The sequence below is a fragment of the Molothrus aeneus genome, chromosome 23 (genome assembly GCF_037042795.1).
Source record: "Molothrus aeneus isolate 106 chromosome 23, BPBGC_Maene_1.0, whole genome shotgun sequence".
NCBI lineage: Eukaryota > Metazoa > Chordata > Aves > Passeriformes > Icteridae > Molothrus > Molothrus aeneus.
Genome location: NC_089668.1, coordinates 834,855 through 853,510, shown reverse-complemented (window position 1 = coordinate 853,510; position 18,656 = coordinate 834,855). Strand labels below are relative to the sequence as shown.

General features: G+C 57.7%; 2 protein-coding genes across 3 annotated transcripts; both read left to right on the top strand.

The window, feature by feature from the left end:
- The first annotated feature begins 375 nt into the window (after window positions 1-375).
- On the top strand, window positions 376-13,081 carry SELENON (selenoprotein N). Its single transcript, XM_066565002.1, has 12 exons — window positions 376-489; window positions 2,337-2,454; window positions 3,413-3,543; window positions 3,987-4,199; window positions 4,832-4,956; window positions 5,734-5,871; window positions 6,790-6,871; window positions 7,747-7,935; window positions 8,957-9,062; window positions 9,835-9,947; window positions 10,570-10,671; window positions 11,024-13,081. Exons 1-12 carry the CDS (start codon window positions 376-378, stop codon window positions 11,192-11,194), a joined length of 1,602 nt encoding a protein of 533 aa, XP_066421099.1. The 3' UTR covers window positions 11,195-13,081.
- A 632-nt stretch (window positions 13,082-13,713) lies between these two features.
- On the top strand, window positions 13,714-18,634 carry MTFR1L (mitochondrial fission regulator 1 like). Of its 2 annotated transcripts, none has more exons than XM_066564718.1 (7): window positions 13,714-13,794; window positions 13,865-13,927; window positions 14,768-14,872; window positions 15,480-15,589; window positions 16,051-16,262; window positions 16,816-17,095; window positions 17,735-18,634. In XM_066564718.1, the coding sequence occupies exons 2-7, from the start codon at window positions 13,913-13,915 to the stop codon at window positions 17,838-17,840; spliced, it is 828 nt and encodes a 275-aa protein (XP_066420815.1). In that variant the 5' UTR covers window positions 13,714-13,794; window positions 13,865-13,912; the 3' UTR covers window positions 17,841-18,634. The 2 variants fall into 2 exon arrangements, with proteins under 2 accessions (XP_066420815.1, XP_066420814.1); XM_066564717.1 differs by having other exon boundaries at window positions 16,780-17,095.
- The last annotated feature ends 22 nt before the right edge of the window (window positions 18,635-18,656 follow it).

The following is an 18,656-nucleotide window of genomic DNA, read 5'->3' as shown; positions in this document are numbered from 1 at the left end:
TGCAGCTCATTTACCATTAAAACGTGGTTTTATCCTGACAAGTGCCGCTCATTTAACACTAAAAGGAACTTTTCCCTAGCCGGGCGACGGGGCTTTAACCCTAAAACACAATTTTTCCTTAGCGGGTGCCGGTCATTTAACACTAACACGATCTTTTCCCAGACGCACCGACGCTCATTTAACACTAAAACACACTTCTCCCTGACCGGGTGCCGCTGATTTAACACCACAAAGCCCCTTCCCGTGACGGAGCGGAGGTGATTTAACACCAAAAAGCGTTTTTGTTTCCCCGCGGGGCCCGCGGCCCCTCCTCGGCCGCCTGACGCCTCCCCCGGCCGGGCGGCCATGGCGGCTCCGCGGCGCGGGCCCGGCGCGATGGCGGGGCCGGGGCCCGGGCCGGCCCCTCCGCGCCTGGCGCTGGCCCTGGCGCTGCTGGCCGCGCTGCTGGCCGCCAAGTACTACCGGGACGCGGAGGCGGCGCGGCAGCAGGTACCGAGCACCGGGTACCGGCTACAGGGGCGGGGACGGGCCGGGCGGAGCGAGGGGGAATGGCGGGCGCGGCCGGGCCGGGCTGCGTGAGGGGAGGCGGCGGCGCCGGGCGGGCAGCGGGGCTGAGGGGGCCGAAGCCGGGCTGAGGGAGCTGTAGCGGGGCTGAGGGGGCACCAGGAGCCGGTGGGCACCGGGGATGAGGGGGTCGTAGCCGGGCTGAGGGGGCACCAGGAGCAGGTGGGCACCGGGGATGAGGGAGCCGTAGCGGGGCTGAGGGGGCACCGGGCATCGGTGGCGTCTGAGGTGGCCGTGCCCAGGCTAAAGTGACTTCCAGGAATCGGTGAGGGCTGAGGTGGCCACGGCCAGGCTGAGGGGGCACCAGGAATCAGTGGGGGGTTAAGGTGGCCATGGCTGGAGTGACCACCAGGCACTTGGTGAGGTCTGAAGTGGCCATTGCCAGGCTGAGGGGGCACCAGAACCGCTGGGCACCGGGGCTGAGGTGGCTGTGGCCAGGCTGGGCTGACCACCAGGCATTGGGGGGTTAAGGTGGACACTGGGTTGAGGGAGATGTGTCAGCACCTGCAGCCAGGTGCTCAGCAGAGCTGTTACCTATGTCCAGAGCTCAGGATGCTCATCCCCATTCATTCGGGGAATAAAAGCAGGTTAACTGTTGACAGTCCACAGTGCATTGTCCCTGTGCACAAAAAACCATCTCCCTTCATTTTTTAATGTTCTTGGCCATGTCCTCATCCAGATCTTTGTTTTGAGTTCCAGTTTATTTCAATCTCGGCCCTGGAAGTGCCCTGGAAGGCTCTTAAGTGCTTTTGTAGCTGCAGTTGATGGGAGCAAAGCCTTCCAGGCTGCATTAGTGCTGCTTCAGGCTGGCAGGCAACAGATGGAAAATAAACTGGCTCAGGAGCTCTGGGGATGGTGCTGCAGGCAATGGAGAGCAGCAGGATGCAGAGTGTTTGTGCTCCCATCTCCAGGCTTCTCCAGGGTGGCAGGGCAAGCTGCTGGATCCTGGGGCACGTGCCAAGGGCTGGCTGGCACTGAGGGCTCTGTCCTGCCTGCTCTGTGTCTCTCCCTCCTCTCACACCAGCCTGCTGCTCTTGCTCTGCCTCCAGATTGTCCCTTTCCCTTCAGACTGTGGAGTGGAAATGTCTGGAAGCATCCAGAGCCCTTCTGGGGCTGCTCTGAGGGAGACACCACCTTGGCGAGCCCTGTGGGGGCTTGTCAGAGGGAGAAACTGAGGCACGGAGAAGCTGGGATCCCGTGGAAGTTTCTAGAGAAGGCTGTGGGTTCTGTGACTCCCTGATGGGTGGCTGAGGGAGCAGGGAGCCAGAATATTCCATGCAGTTCCAAGGCTGGAGATCTGGAGGGGCAATGACCACAGCAGGGCAGTGATGCTGGAGTGGATCCCACCACGAGTGGGACTTTCTAATTCCAAGGGCTCAGCTCAGTCCCTCTGTGCTTTTGGAATGTGGTAGTCACATATGTGAGTGCCTTTGTTTGACTGCACATCAGCTTATCCCAGCAACCACCACCTCCAGGTGCTGCCAGTAGCTGCAGGTTTTGGACTAACTAGCTGGAAAAAGTGAGGAATTTTTCTGGCAAAAGACTCTGAACGTGAGCAAATGGTTCAGCTGGAATTACTCAGGCAGATGCAGGTTCAATATCCTCCTGCCAGCAGTGCCTGGACACGTTGCAAATAGCACCAAATCCTGCCAAGGGGCGTTCATCTTCCCCCTGGATGTGCTGGGAAGAATGGGATTAACTCCAGAGGGGCCAGAGTGCACTCCTGCAGGAGGTTCCAATGAAATCTCTCTTGCCTCTTCTTCCCAAACCAGGAGCTGGCTCTGAAGTCCCTGGGGAATGAGGGGCTGTTCCTCTTCTCCTCCCTGGACACCAACAAGGACCTGTACCTGAGCCCAGAGGAGTTCAAGCCCATCGCTGAGAAGCTCACAGGTGAGTTCCTGTCTGCGTCCCTGCGCGGAGCCAAACGTCACGGACCCCACAGCTTGAACTCACTGAATATTTTATTCACTTCATTGTTTTCTGGGTGCTGCTTTGGGTCTTATTTACGTGAAGAGAGGCTGTGAAGCTTTCCATGTTGTTGGAAAGGCTTAAGCAGCAGACATCACTGTGACAAAGTGCAGTTTTTACAAGGTGGAGGATCCCACTGCTGGACTAGCAAAGTACATAAGTTACTTTGTGTGGAGCTTAAAGGGGATTTGGGATGGGTGAGTGCAACAAATGCAGCTCAGGCCGGGCCAAAGGCATCAGTGAGGGCTCCATTCAGCTGGGGCAGCTCTCCTGGGTGGCAGCTGTGGGAGATCATCTCTGGAGGCTGTGTCAGCACAGAGCAAGTGGCTCTGCTGGTGCCAGCCAGGGAGGAGTGTGGGGATGACAAAGGACAGTGGGGACACAGACAGGCTTGGCTGTGCTCTCCTGGACTGGCTCCAGTACGGGCTGGGATGGGGCTGGGAGTCTGCCTGGGCTTTGCAGCCAGGGAAACAGGGAATCATGGAATGGTTTGGGCTGGGAGGGACCTTAAAGCCCATCCAGTGCCACCCCTGCCGTGGCAGGGACACCTCCCACTGTCCCAGGCTGCTCCAAGCTCCATCCAGCCTGGCCCTGGACACTTGCAGAGGGATCCAGGGGCAGCCACAGCTGCTCTGGGCACCCTGTGCCAGGGACAATTCCTTCCACTGTCCAACCTAAACCCACCCCTCCCACTTTAAAGCCATTAAGTCCATCCCCTTCCCCTTCAGTTTGTGCAGCCAGAGCTGGTCTGGGGATGGGTCTGAGTTCTGCTGTGTGGGATCAGCTGGGAGACCCCCAGTGCCCCTGGATTTTCATTTCACAACTGCTTTAAAGGGGAGGGAGGGGAAGCAGCTGCTTGAATCCCTGTCCTTTTGCCCAGGGGTTGCTCCAGTCTCAGAGTCTGAAGAGGAGGAGACGCCAGATCCAGATGGGGAGACTTTGTCCATCGTGGCCAAGTTCCAGCCCTTGCTCATGGAAACAATGACGAAGAGCAAGGATGGCTTCTTGGGAGTAGGTGTCCTGCAGGCCCAGACTGTGGGACAAACACGTCTGGGGGCTGGGAGCAGCACCAGGAATACTGGGAGGGGACAGGGTCCTGCTGAATCCCGTGGGATTTGCTGGGACAGGGACCCCCTCAGCATTGCAGGGTTGCAGCACACTGGGCAGTGCCCTGGCCCAGCTGGAGCAGCACACACTCCTTCCCTCCTTCCTGGGGAGCTGGGAGCAGGAGTAGAGCTGCCTCTGCTCAGCTGGGTGCAGCAGCACTGCTGGTACAGGCCATGTTCCCTCTGCTCTGTTACTCACATTCTTGAAGGCTGACAGAACTGTTTGGTGGGGTAAGAAGAATTTGGGATGTGATTCTTTCCCCCCTTTTCCAAAGCCTCCCTGCATCCATGACATCACTGCACACTGGGGACTCCAGGGTGGGCTCTGACAGCATCTTCTGTTCCCAGATTTCTCACGTGGCTCTGTCTGGGCTCAGGAACTGGACGGCCCCAGCAGCCCCCATGAGTGTCCTGCTTGCCAGGCAGTTCAAAGCCTTCCTCCCTCCTAAGGACAACCTGGATCTTGGGGATCCCTGGTGGATAATTCCCAGTGAGCTGAACATCTTCACTGGGTATCTCTCCAACAACAGGTTCTACCCTCCACCTCCCAAGGGCAAAGAGGTGAGATATGACACTCAGATTTTATGTGTGAATCCCTATTTTCTAGGGAAGCAGGCATTCTGCAGTTTATAACCAGGAGCACCTAAACTGGAGGCAAAACTGAGAGCAGGCAAAAGCTCTGTGTGTGTCTGTGACAGGCAGATGAGGCTGACTTGAGTAACTTCATCCTCTTTGTTAAGTGTGTGGGATTGGAGGATAGCTTTTCCCAGAGAGGGTTATTCAGAAAGGACCTGGGATCATTCCTGGTGGAACCCTTAGGTGCCAGCTGGGACCCTGTGTGTGCTCAGCAGGTAAAGCCTGGCTGTGTATCCCCTCCCCTGGGTGCATCCCACCCCTTCAAAGGCTGAAGCATTGGTGGAGGCAGCCTTGCACATCAGTTTGCTGTTGTGCCTGGGCTGCTGGGAAGCTGCAGCCCATGGGAATGGCACAGGAGCTGTGCAAGATGCATTTATTTGTGACAGCAGTGCCTTGCTTTGTCTCCTTGCTGTGAGATTAGGTCGGTGTCTGAGCTGGCTGTTAAACCACAGCCGTTCTCAGGTGGGGTTGCTTTGGAGGAAGTTCCTGCTCAGGTGGGGGTTGCTTGGGAGCTGTTTGAGGAGCAGTTCTGATGCTGCTGCTGCCCTTCCCTGCAGGTGCTCATCCACAGGCTGCTGAGCATGTTCCACCCGCGCCCCTTCGTCAGGACGCGCTTCGCCCCGCAGGGAGCCGTGGCCTGCCTCCAGGCCAGCAGCAGCTTCTACTACACCGTAGCATTCCGGTGAGCCCTGGGGGCTGGGGACACCCCCGGGGGCTGGGGACACCCCCAGGAGCTGGGGACACCCCCAGCCTGTCCCCGGCCCAGGCAGGGCACTGGGAGCCCTGGCCGAGGGCACAGCAGTCCTGGCACTGCAGCGCGTTCCCGAGGGACACCGGGTGGTGTGGCTGGGAGGGAGGTGCAAGCCAGGGTCACCTGTGCTGCCAGTGTCACCGTGTCCTCATGCAAGCCAGGGTCACCTGTGCTGCCAGTGTCACCGTGTCCTCATGCAAGCCAAAGGTCACCTGTGCTGCCAGTGTCACCGTGTCCTCATGCAGGGCATCACCCTTGGCTGAAAGAGGAGAATCTGGCTAGCAAGAATTCTGTTAGATTTGGGTTTATCAGTGTCTTTCCAAGGGGGAGAGTCCACACAATTGTTTTAGTGGCAGTGTTACACACTTTACACAGCTGTTACACACTTTACACTTCACAGTGTTACACGCAGCTTTGATGTGTCTGAGCAAGCTAAAGGGGCCTTGTTTTGTTCTTGTGTTTCAAGGAATGATAAAGTGTTTCATCCTTCCTGGCTGCCCAGTTCCAGAAGGCATGGATACTGGAGATGCTCCTGCCCCAGGGCATCTGTTCCAGTCTTTCACCTTCTTCACTGTGTGACATGAAAAGCTTTTTAAGCTCCACCTCTCCTGCCCAGTTTAGGTCCATAGTTTCAGGTGCCTGGAGGCAGCTTTTCCCTGCTGTCACTGCAGTGCAGGATCCCAGCTGATGGCTCCTCTCTCCTTTCAGGATCCACGCTGAATTCCAGCTGAACGAGCCACCAAACTTCCCCTTCTGGTTTTCCCCGGGGCAGTTCACAGGTTACATTGTCCTGTCCAAGGACTCTTCCCATGTCAGGGACTTCAGGCTCTTTGTTCCTAACAACAGGTACGGCTGTTTCCCTCTCATTTCTTGGAAAATCTGAGAGATTGGAGTTCTGCAGTTGCCTTAAATGCATTTCTACATCAGTGAGGATCCCTGAGCCATGCAGGGCCTGATTCATGCCCAGTAACTGTCCCTTGGTGCTGGAAGGATGGGAGGGACAGGCAGGGTGTGGCAGGACTGGCAGTCCCAGTGCAGGACAGCAAGGCCTGCTGCTCCTCCTCCTCCAACACATTTTTTGCTTGGAGTCTCACAGGTTAAGGTTTTGTGTGCAGAGCTTTGCACCAGCTCGTTCCTGCTCTCTGGCAAGGAGCTGGAAGCGTTTCAGGGGGAAGAAGCTTCAAATCTCTTTGCCCATGACAAGAGTGAAAATTCTATTACAACGTTACCCTGGCGACTCAACCCCAGTGGCTCTGTCAGCACATTTCTTACAGCCAGCAGCCACTTTGGGCTCTGCCAGCAGCCTTTTGCTTCCAAAAAAACACTTTTAAAAGTTCAGCAGGATCAGAATGTGCAAGTGGAGTGCTGGGAAGGAAGAGGGAGCAAAGACATCTCTCTTTCCTGTCATTTGACAGAGCTCAGAGGTGTTGAGTGTGATTTCCAGAGTGCTGAGTGGGTGCCTGGGCCCTGCTCCAGCAGGATTGGTGTTCCTGGGCTGCTGCAGGGAGCACAGAGATCTCCAGAGGCTCTGGGCCCAGTGCTGGCCCTGCAGGAGGATGTTCCCATCAGTTTGGGGTTCCCTTGCCCAGCTTTAGCCCTGGGTCACTCCTGGGTTCCAGTTTGGGGTTCCCTTGCCCAGCTTTAGCCCTGGGTCACTCCTGGGTTCCAGTTTGGGGTTCCCTTGCCCAGCTTTAGCCCTGGGTCACTCCTGGGTTCCAGTTTGGGGTTCCCTTGCCCAGCTTTAGCCCTGGGTGTTCCCTGCAGGTCCCTGAACGTGGACATGGAGTGGCTGTACGGGGCAAGCGAGAGCAGCAACATGGAGGTGGACATTGGATACCTGCCTCAGGTCTGTGCCCTCTCCTGTGCTCCACACCTGGGCAGCTTCTCCTCAGGGGTTTGTGCTGCCAGGGCCCTGAGCTGTGGAACCTCTGTACCCCATTCCTTGGAGCTTTCCCTGGATCATTTCAGTACAGCAGTAGAATTTCCATTTGTCTCTGTCTGCCCTCTGCAGCCCTGTTGGCAGCTCTTCTGATATTTTCCTTTTTCCCTCAGTGTGGGTTGAATCCTAAGCTTTTGGAGACTTTTTCCTTTTTTAAAACATTGCCTGACAGGCAGGAGGGAAGATGAGGAGCTGAACCCAGGCCCTGAGCCCAGAGCAGGGTATGAATAACTGTGGGTCTGGATTTAGAAAGTGCACGAGGTTGTTCCCCTTTTTAGTGGTAATCCCAGCTCTTGGGACAGGAAACATAAGGCAGAATTGTGAATACCTGAATTCACCAAGCCCGTGTTCTCCTAAACTAGAGTCATGATTATTTTTAATTGGCAGAAGTCAGGAAGGCAGATTTAGCAGAATCATTTCAGCTGTACCAGAACCACAGGGAAGCTCCTGGGCAGCTTTTCCTGCTGCTCCCCCTCGTGGCTTCCTAGGGCTGAGCTGGTGACAGAGCAAGATCCTCCAGTGAGCCCCTAATGACTGAAAGGATCTGGTGTCCACAGTCAGTAATCTGCCCTGGGAAGGTGGGAACATGGACTCTGTGCATTCCCAATCCGGAGAGTGCAGCCACACTGGGGGAAATGAAGTTCCTCTCCTGGTATTTCGTTGGAAAAGTGCAGCTCCAGGCCATGGGAGATGTTCCTGAGGAGCTGCACGGGGTTATTTGGGATCTGTGTCCTGTCCCAGGAGGGGCTGGGTGCAGGTCCAAGGCAGGCTGTTCCCCGCAGATGGAGCTGGAATCCACAGGGCCCTCGGTGCCCTCCGTGATCCACGATGAGGATGGGAAGGTCCTGGCCAGCAAGGACCCCTCGGGGGAGCCCATCCAGTTTGTGTTTGAGGAGATCACCTGGCAGCAGCAGATCCCCTGGCAAGAGGCAGCCCACAGGCTGGAAGTGGCCATGTATCCATTTAAGAAGGTGAGGAAGGGGCTGGGCTCTCCTTGGCACGTTGATTTGGGGCAGATTGTCCTCACTCAGCCACCCAGTGAGTGTCCTGGAGGGCCAGCAGGGTCCAGAGAACACAGCCTGAGCAGCATCCAGGGCACTGGGAGGGTGTCCCAGCGTGTTTGGGGTCACACAGCAGCACAGGCAGGAGCAAATTCTCCCTGTCAGGTGTCCCCAGGTGTCCCCAGGATTGTGCTGTGGGTGTAGGCTCATCCTGCCTGCCTCTTATCACTGGCTGCTGCTGTGATTCTGGAGCAGGCAGGTAATTGTGCTGCTTACAAATGCTTTTTCCTCTGGCTTCACTTGCACAGCAGCCAGGTGCCTCTGGACCAGGCTTTCCTTATCAGCAGAGAACACACGATCTGCCTGTGCCTCTGCAGCCTGCAGCCAGACACAAATTTACAGCTCTGGGTGACCCAAACTCTTTAAGATGCCAGCAGGCTGTGGAGCAGATGGCCACTGCCTGTCACTGCTGCCTTGGCTGGAGGGACACGTTTTGGTGGCTGCCTCCTTGAGTCTGAGCTTACAAATGTCCCTTCAGGCTGCCAAGATGTTCATATCAGTTCCTTCCATTTGAGTGATGGGAGCAGCTCTGTGCAGGCTCCTCTGCCGGTTCTCAGGCTGCTTCAGGAGGTTTGTAAGGAATGCCTCAAGGGCAGATTTCCCAGCAGCTGAGGTGGGGCTGCAGACAGCCTGGCCACCCTGCTGCAGGTGTTCTCTGCAGTGTGAGGGTGCCAGGGACAGGGGGACCACAGCCTGCCCAGGAGGTGTCACCCCACGGGGACACCACCACAGTGATCACTTTATCACAGTTACCACTTTATCACAGTTACCACTTTATCACAGTGATCACTTTATCACAGTTATCACTTTAAACCTGCAGGTCCTGCTGCAGACTGAGCTCTGTGTGTGTCCCTGGCTCTGGTTCCTTCCTCCTGCTCCTGCTGGAGCTGGGCTGTTGTGCCTGTCCCTCACACTGTCCCTCTGCCCCCAGGTCTCCTACCTGCCCTTCACAGAAGCCTTTGAGAGAGCACAAGCAGAGAAGAAGCTGGTGCACTCCATCCTGCTCTGGGGTGCCCTGGATGACCAGTCCTGCTGAGGTGAGGGCATTCCCAGCCTGGCTGCAGGGACAGGGGCCAGGGGGCTGCCCAGGGGCCAGCAGGAAACCTTGAGCCACTTGTGTGGGCTCTGGAGATGCTGAACAGACAAAGGCTGGGAGTGGGGATCCCTGGTGGGAGTGGGGATCCCTGGTGGGAGTGGGGATCCCTGGTGGGATCCCAGCTGCCCAGTGGCAGCACCAGCTCTGTCTGAGACAAGCTGTGAGTCAGGTGCCTTTGTCAAGGTGGAGACATGGCTCTGGTCTTTCCCCTTCCTCTCTGCTGCTGGGGAAGAGGCAGCATTGGCAGGGAAAAAGGGGCACTGCTCTGTGTGCCTTGTCCCTGGCACCTGCACAGGACAGGCCAGAGCCAGGCCTGGCCTTGGGGGCTGTCCTGATGTGCAGCTTTTCCCCCTCAGTGCCTCAGAGCTCCTGTGCCACCTTGGCAGGAGGGATGGGTGGGAGGGGAAGGGTCCCTTCAGTCCTGTCTGCCCTGAAAAACCCTCAGCACTGAGCTGTGCTTGGCATGAGCAGCAGGTGGCACTCGGGGTGGCTGCCATGGCTCTCCTGGGCCTTCTGTGCCTGGCTTGGGCTCTGCTCTGCTGAGCAGCACCTGTGGGGAACAAAAGCCATGGAAAACTGCCAAAAATGGAGCAAAAAACAGTGGGGAGGGCTGGGGGCACCAGAGCCAGCTGGCACTCAGCAGGTGGCATCGAGCATGGTGACAGTGACCTGAGGAACCACAGCAAAGCCTCCTGTGCCTCTTCCTGTGCCAGGTTCGGGGCGAACTCTCCGGGAAACCGTCCTGGAAAGTTCGCCCATCCTCACCCTGCTCAACGAGAGCTTCATCAGCAGCTGGTCCCTGGTCAAGGAGCTGGAGGAGCTGCAGGTGAGGCTCACACTCTGCTGGGGTGCCAGGGGGGATCTTTGTTGTGAGCCCTCCCTGTCCTCGGGCGCTGCAGGGGCCAGGCAGACAGCAGATGGAGGCAGGCTGAGAGGTGGCACTGTGACCCCTTGGCTCTGTCCTGGTGCCAGGTTTAAAGCTAAAACAGATGATTCTCTGTGAGACAGCCCTGCCCAAGGCCTCTGGTGCCATCAGCCAACTGACTCCCCTGCAGCCCAGGGGACAAGCAAATAACCAAATAACCCAATAACTGTCTGAGCCCTGGGGCTCCTGGCTGAGCCTTTCCCCACTTGTGAGCCTGTGCTGTCAGCTGGGATCAGTCACAGAGCTGGGGACTCTGGGAAGGGCTGGCATTGGACTCTGGTGTGCCTGTGATGGGGAGATTTTCTTGTCTGGGGAGAAAATCTGCAGCTGAAATGAGAGAGGGAGCCTGAAAGGGAATGGGAAAGGGAAAGCAGCCTGTGAGAATGGTACCAGTCACCCTTGCACTGCAAAGCAGCTCTGTGCTCCCTCCCTCCCTCTCTCCTGGGGGCTCCCCTGTGTCATTCTGGTGTCATTCTGCCACGTCTGGGCTGTGCCAAAGTGTGGTTTTGGTGTCTCCCTGCAGAGCAACAGAGAGAATGAGTTCCACAGCAAACTGGCCAAGCTGCACCTGGAGAAATACAACTTCCCTGTGGAGATGATCATCTGCCTCCCCAACGGCACGGTGGTAAGGCTGGGCTCCTCCCATGGCATCTGTTCTCTGCAGGGTCTCCCAGACCTGGAACTGCCCCTGAGCCTTGGGCCCTCCACCTGGAAATCTGCAACAAATGTGTTTTAGTTCTTCATCTTCTTCTTAACCTAAGCAAAGGGTCAGCACCCTTGGGGGAAGATGGCACATTCTCCTCTGACTGTGAAATTCAGACCTGAATTCTGGTTCCTGAATTAGCACTTGGAAGGAATCGGATATTCTGTGGGAGCTGTTAGAGCCTTGTCTGCTCTGTGCTGGCTGCAGGCCAGGGCAGGGGATGGGGAATTGCTCTGACCCTTACAAGTCTCCTCTCATCTGTTTTCTTTGCCAGATTCACCACATCAATGCCAACTATTTCCTGGACATTACTTCTATGAAGCCTGAAGATGTTGAAAGCAGCATCTTTAGTTTCTCAACCAATTTTGAAGACCCTTCAACTGCAACTTACCTCCAGTTCCTGAAGGAAGGGCTGCACAGAGCAAAACCATACCTGCAGCCCTAAAACCAGGCACTGAATGCCCCCCTGAGATGGCCAAAGACTTCAGAGATCTATTTTGGTTACAGCAAATCCTCCTGATGCCCGTGGCAGCCGTTGGTGTTGAGCTGCAGGCAGTCCCAGCTGGGGCTGTGCTCTGGATCCTGGTGTGAGCTGAGCTCCAGTTTCACAGCCTGCCCCTCTCACTTCAGGCACGTTTCTGCAGGAGTGCAAATACTTGAACACGCTCCCAGTGCCCCTGCCTGGGTGTGCACCCACCCTCATTCCTTTGCAGCTCCTGCTGGAGCTGCTGCAAGCCCAGAACTGACCTGCAGGACGTGCTGGGTGCAGGGACAGCACTGCCATCGTGACCAAACACTCGTGCTGAGGACAGAGCCAGCAGCCCTGGGCACTCCCTGTCGCCTCAGGGCCAGCCTGGTGTCCTGGGCAGCTCTGGACACTGACAGTGACAATCTGTGTGACAGGACCCTGAGCAGGGCCCTGTGTCACCTGGTGGCCTCGCTCAGGCAGGGTCTGTGCCCCGAGGGTGGCACGGGGACACCAGGAGTGGGCATCAGAGGGGTCAGGTGAGGATCAGGCTGAGCTCCCGCAGTGACCCCAGGCTGAAGGACACAGCAGTGAGCAGTGTCCCTCCCACCCATCCCTCCCATCCCTCCATCCCTCCCAGGGCTCCCTCCCCAGCAGCTCTGGGACCTTCTCCCCGTGCTCCTTGGAGCTGCTGCTCTGTCCCTGTCTGCTTTGAGCTTCTGGGGGAGGAACCATGAAGTTCCCTCTGAGAACTTCCCTCCTGGCTGAGGACTGGGCAGTTCTAGAAGCCAGAAGTACAAAAAGGTATTTTCAGGAATTATTTTTCCAAAGAGATTGTTCAGACCTGAAGCCATTATCCCTTACCTGAAGCCACCCTGAGCAGTTGCTCCTACTCTGTGCCAATGCCTGCATACAGAATGAGCATCATTTTGTAATTTGGGGAAGGAAAGGTTAAATGAAGTGGGATTTAAGGAATATTCCTACAGACATGTGAGGGGACAAAGCATCCTCAGTAGCTGCCTGCAGCCAGCCCTGGCTGGTGATGCTTTTTCTGCTCTCTGAAGCACAATTTTGTTGGACCAAATTAAGGGAAAAGCTTTTTTTTTTTTTTTATTTTCAGTCCTGGGAGGAGCCTGGTGGTGGCAATTCCCCTGTCCCCATCCTGCCCCAGCCCTCCCGTCCGTACCTAAGCCTGGAGACTGAGCTTAGCTGCACCTCTGGGCTGAACCAGTGTCACTTCACTAATTGCTCTAGTGAGATTAATTAATGACCCCGGGATGGTTGGCTTTGTAACTATGCATTAGCTCTGCACTTTCTCACTCCCCGGTGGGACAGGCGGGGGTCAGGGCAGCACTGTCCAGCCCTTGGGGCCCTTCCATCCCCGCAGGGCTCAGCCTTTGGGATCCCACTGAGTTTATTTCATTCTCCTGAGCTCCCCCAGCCACCTGCAAGCGCTCTCGGGATGAGCCTGGACAGTGGCAGGGGGAGCCCAAAAGCCACCCCCGAGCCGGAGCAGCCTGGGGGATCCCGAGGGGTCACAGCCCGTGTCCCTTTCCCCTTTTCCCGTGCCAGGCTGCGGGGCTCCAGCAGTCCGTGCCAAGTTCCCCCCGTTCCGTCTCTGTATTCCCCCGTTCTCTCTCTGTATTCTCCCCGTTCCCTCGGTGCGTTCCTCCCGTTCCGTCTCTGTATTCCCCCCGTTCTCTCGGTGCGTTCTCCCCGTTCCCTCGGTGCGTTCTCTCTGTATCGGCTCCGCTGCCGCCCCTCCCGTGCCTGGTGACGCCCTGGCCCGAAAGCGCGGCGGGCCCGGGCCGATGTCGGCCGGGAGGGGCGGCGGAGCGGCCCCGGTAAAACCATCCGTGCATCCTCCGCTGGGCTCGGCTCTGCTCTGCTTCCTGCGCCGGGGCTGCGGGGCGAGACGGGGCGTGCCCGGGGTGTGCCCAGTGTCCCCTTTGCACCGGGGTGTGCCCAGTGTCCCCTTTGCACCGGGGTGTCCCCAGTGTCCCCTTTACACCGGGGTGTCCCCAGGGTTCCCTTCCACTGGGGTGTCTCCAGTGTCCCTTTGCATCGGGGTGTTCCCAATATCCCTTTACATCGGGGTGTCCCCTTCCACTGGGGTGTCCCCAGTGTCCCTTTACATCGGGGTGTCCCCTTGACACCGGCGTGTGCCCAATGTGCCCCCTGCACCAGGGTGTCCCCACTGTCCCCTTCCACCGCGGTGTCCCCAACGTCCCTTTACACTGGGGTGTCTCCAGTCCCCTCTACACCGGGGTGTCCCCAGTGTCCCCCTGCACCGGGGTGTCCCTTGCAGCACGGTGTTCCCAGTGTCCCTTGGCACCGGCGTGTTCCCAGTGTCCCCCCCGCACGGCGGTGTCCCCAATGTTCCCCTGTCCCCATGTATTCCCGGCCTGTCCCCTTATCCCCTGGCTGTCCCCATGCCGTCCCGTTGTCCCCTCGCTGTCCCCCGTTCCCGGCGCAGGCGCCGCGGCCCCGGAAGGCGCGGGGCGGGTCCGGTTCTGGTTCCGGGGATGGCGGCGGAGCGGGCGCTGGCAGCGGGCCCGAGCTGCGCCGCCGGCCCGCAGGTACCGGGGCCGGGCCGGGCTGGGGAGCCGGGCCGGGCCGGGCCGTGCTGAGCCCCCGTTGTTGTTGCAGTGAGCGGCGGAGCGGGTGCGATGAGCGGCCGGCGCTGAGCCTGCGGACATGGACGCGGAGGCCGTGAGTGACACGGGCGGGACAGCGGGCACTGCCCCCGGCACTGCCCTGGGATACTGCCCCGAAACTGCCCCGGGATACTGCCCTGAAACTGCCCTGAAACTGCCCCGGGATACTGCCCCGGCACTACCCTGGGATACTGCCCCGAAACTGCCCCGGGATACTGCCCTCGGACACTGCTCCGGCACTGCCCTGGGATACTGCCCCGGGATACTGCCCCGACACCTCCTCCGAGCCCCGGCACTGCCCCGGGGGCTGCCCCAGAACCTTCCCCCGGCGGCGTTTCCCAACAGCAGCTCCCGGGCACTGCCCCCGCCCCTGTCCCCAGGCAGAGATGGCAGAGATCTGTCCCCAGGCACAGATCTGTCCCCTCCCTGCCCCTGTCCCCAGGCACAGATCTGTCCCCTCCCTGCCCCTGTCCCCAGCACAGATCTGTCCCCTCCCTGCCCCAGCCCAGAGGCTCTGTCTGAAGGGCTCATCGGGAGTTTCAGGTGTGTCAGCATGAAGCAGTGCTCAGGCACAGAGCACAGAATGAGCTCCGGCAATGAATCGATTGTTGGGTGTGCTCTGGGCTCTTTGTGCTGTTCCCTGTGCAGGGAGGGCCTTGAGCTGTTCCTGCCACAGGAGCTCTCATGGGCAGAGCACTTCACCCTTTGGCTGCAGCTCAGAAGTGTCCTGAGAGCTCCAAACCAGCTGATAACCTCAGTTATCACCAGGTTCTCAGTTACAAGTGAAGACATAACAAGCCAGGGATCAGCCCCTGACAGCTGAGGAGAATTCCCAGCGTAATGAATTGCAGGGAGGGCCCTGGGTGCAGATGCTGACTGTGCTGTGTCCCTGCAGACCATCCCCATCTGGCAGAACAAGCCCCATGGCTCAGCTCGCAGCGTGGTCAGGATGATCGGCTCCAACCTGCCCCTGAAGCCCTGTCCCAGGGCCACCTTCGAGGTGAGTGTCCCCTGCCTGGGGGGCTGGGGGAGCTGGGGCAGGACAGGGCACTGCCAGCAGCTGCTGCTTTGCCCCTGCACATCTGCAGAGCTGTAGCCACAAAACCTGCACCAGTACAGTGAAGTTTAAGAGATTTTTTTTTGTAATTTATTTTTTCTTGAATTCTGTTCTTGCAAAGTGATCCCTGGCAGCTTGAGGAAATCCCTGCTCGGGCAGTGCCTGAGCTGAGGGAGATGGAGACGTGGAGCTGCTGCCCCAGGGTTTTGCTGTGTGACCTTCAAGGGGCCTGGTGCCCTCTGGGGCTGTTCCAGGACCGGGGAGTCCCTGATGTCACCCTTGGAGTGGCAGAGGGTGGCACGTGGCCTTGGCAGCTCCTGGCCTGGATCAGGTGTCCCCTCCTGCCTCACTCACACAGCAGGGAGGAGCTGCAGCTGGCCCAGGGAAGCACAGAGGATTTATGTCCCAGCTCCAAAACCTCAAACAATTGTACAAATTAAAGGAAACTGCTGGAATTGCTGCTGTGTGCCTGACAGAGCTGCCCACAGCACACCTGGGGCAGCTCCAGGAGAACAAGCACCCTCTCCTCAGCAGCATCTCCCCCTGCCAGGTGCTGCCAAGCGTGTCAGATCTGTACCTGGGGGATGTGCCCCCCGTGCCCACCCTGGCTGACATCGTGTGGATCGCAGCGGACGATGAGGAGACCTACGCCAGGGTCAGGTGGGTTTTCCTCTGCCGCTCCCTGGCACAGAGCTCAGGCCACGCTCTGCTCACATGAGCACAACTTCCAGTCCCCTCAGGGTCTCGTGTGGTGCCTCTTGAAAGACATTTTCCCCAGAGAGGGGAAAAAAAATTACAAAGCACCTGGAGAGGAATTCCTGTGGGAAGTGCCAGGAGCCTGGGCCATGTCCTGCTCTGTGCACAGTAACCCCTCTCCAGGGCGTTTTCTGGCCAGGAAGTGGAAGGGTTGAGCTCTCCAAGGGCTGAAATGCCCTGGGCACTTGCAGGGATCCGGGGGCAGCCGCAGTTTCCTGTGTTCCTGGTGCTGCAGAGGTGCTCTCTGCTCTCTGAGGGGACACAGAGGCTTCACTGTTTCCTTGGAGGCTCTGCTGCCCTCGGGGGAGGCCAGGCTTTGTCCTGGACAGGTTTGGCCTCAGGGACTGACAGTTCTGTGTCCCCAGAAGTGACACTCGCCCGCTGAAGCACAAGTGGAAGCCGAGCCCCTTCACGGTGATCCAGAGGAACGCCTCAGTGCCCAACCTGAGGAAGCAGGAGGAGAAGCTGCTGGCCCTGAAGAAGCCTGGTTTGCCAGCCCTGAGCAGGACCACGGAGCTGCAGGATGAGCTGAGCCACCTGCGGAGCCAGATCGCCAAAATTGTGGCTGCACAGTCAGGTAGGGCCAGGTTCCTGCTGGGGCTGAGCCCTGCCTCCCTCCAGGCCCCCTCTGGGCTGGTCCCCAGAGCTCCCTGGGTTCCTCCAGGCCCCCTCTGGGCTGGTTTCCCAACATTTACCCTGCCTTTTACATTCTTTCCTCACTCCTCCATTGCTGCTGACCAGCAGGCCTGGATCAGTATATACAGAACCAGATATATCCTAAACTGCATTCAAGGTGCCAGAGTCTCAGTCACACTACAAAACTCAAATATACAAACAGGACCCAATTGTGGGGTTTTTTTTAAAGTATCACAGGTATTTTGTTTAATGGTTCATCTGATTTACTGTTGGGGGCTGAGCCCTGGGTTCCTCCAGGCTCACTCTGGGCTGGTTCCCTGCAGTTCCCTGGTGGGGTGCTGGCTCTGGGGGCAGCTCAGGAGCTCTGCTCAGTTTTACATTCTGTTGTGCTGGTGAGAAGCTGTCCCAACCCCTGGATTGCTGTGAGTTCATCCATCACCTCCTGGTTTCTGTTCCAGCCTCGGCCCAGCTGACCCCAGATCTGTTATCTCCAGGGAGCTCGAACGCCTCCTCTCCCGTTCATTGCTTTGGGCCCTCTTTCCAGTCCACCACGTCCTTTGTGATCAGCGACATCACGGAGGAGGAGGCGGAGCTGGAGAGCCCCGAGGCGCCCTCGGTGGCCGAGCTGCCGCCGCTCTGCTCCGCCCCCGAGGGCCGGCCCGAGCCCCGCGACCCCGACGAGGAGGACTCGGTGTCCCTCTCCAAGGCCAGCAGCTTTGCTGACATGATGGGAATCCTCAAAGACATCCATAGGATGAAGCAGAGCAAAGACTTGTAAGTGCTTCCTGAAATTCTTCTGGAATTCTGAGTGAAATCCGCGCAGAGCCTGGGCAGGCACTGGGCTGGAGCTGCTCCCTGTCCTTCACTCCTGGGGGAAATGAGATACTGGTAACTCATTTCGGGGGTTTTTGCCCTTCTGGGACAGGAAATAATGGAGAATTTTCGTGGGGGAAATACCTCCTTGGAGCAGAGCTTGGTAACTCATTCCTGGGTTTTGTTGTTCAGGGCTGACTGCAGTGAGTTCTGTGCTCTGTCCCTCAAGAGCCAGGCTGAGCTGTCAGGCAGGAATTTGGGCAGTCTGCAGTGAGGTTTGGGCTGACTGCAGTGAGGTTTGGGCACTCTGCAGTCAGTTTTGGGCACTCTGCAGTCAGTTTTGTGCACTCTGCAGTGAGGTTTGGGCACTCTGCAGTCAGTTTTGGGCACTCTGCAGTCAGTTTTGTGCACTCTGCAGTGAGGTTTGGGCACTCTGCAGTCAGTTTTGGGCACTCTGCAGTCAGTTTTGGGCACTCTGCAGTCAGTTTTGGGCACTCTGCAGTCAGTTTTGGGCACTCTGCAGTCAGTTTGGTCCCCTCAGGAGCCTGGCAGAGCTGTCAGTGAGGTTTGGGCTCACTGCACCGAGTTGTGTCCCCTCAGGAGCCGCCCTTCCCTGAAGCAGGAGGACCCGGCCGTGCTCATTGCAGAGGTGCTCAGGAGGAAGTTTGCCCTCAAGGATGAAGACCTGGCCCTGAAGGAGAAGTGATGCTGCTGCCCTCGGCTCTGCCAGCAGAGTTCTGCTCCCAAAAGCTCCTCCACAGTAGCTGCCTTCTCCTAAGGATTGAGCCTTTGCCTCTTTTATTAATCATGGTTTGTGCACGGACACTTGGTCAGGAAATTGGATTTGATGTGTTTGCCATGTGTTGTTCTATTTAAGAAAATCCTTTTTAAGAAGATGGAAGCTCTTTCCCAGCTGTGTTTTGGTGTTGGTGAGGATCTCCTGGAGTGCTGCTGGATGAAGTTCTGTGCTCCTGCACTTTTCCTTGGGTTCCAGTTCAGCCCTGAGCTGCAAGGACAGAACCAGTTCCCCTGCCCAGTTTGAACAGGACAAAGCCCAGTTTTTATCCTGAGTGTGGCACAGAGCTGAGAACGAGCTCCTGGGTGCTCCCAGCCTTCCAGGGCTGTTGGATCATGGTGGGAAAAGGGATTTTAATTCCCCAAACCCCCCCAGCTCGGGTCTGAGGGATTTCCTGTGCCCTGGGTGTTCCTTCTCTCACAGATCAGCCACAGTTGCATGACAGAATGGCCTTAATTTCCTGCCAGTAATTTAATGTCCCATTAAAGTCCCTGTGCCCCCAGCCTGTGTTTTATTTCACCTCTCAGGGTCTGTTTATTGACCTGGCACCCCAAGCAGAGCAGGGCAGGAGCTTGGCCTGGCTGTGGCTGCAGCTCCCCCTCACCCAGAGCTCTCCCCCAGCTCCACCTTCCCTGCAGTGCCCCCATGGCTGTATTTAAAATGTGATTTTTTTTTTCTTTCTATAAAATGGAGCCTTAATAAGACACTGATGGTCTGTGGGGTTAT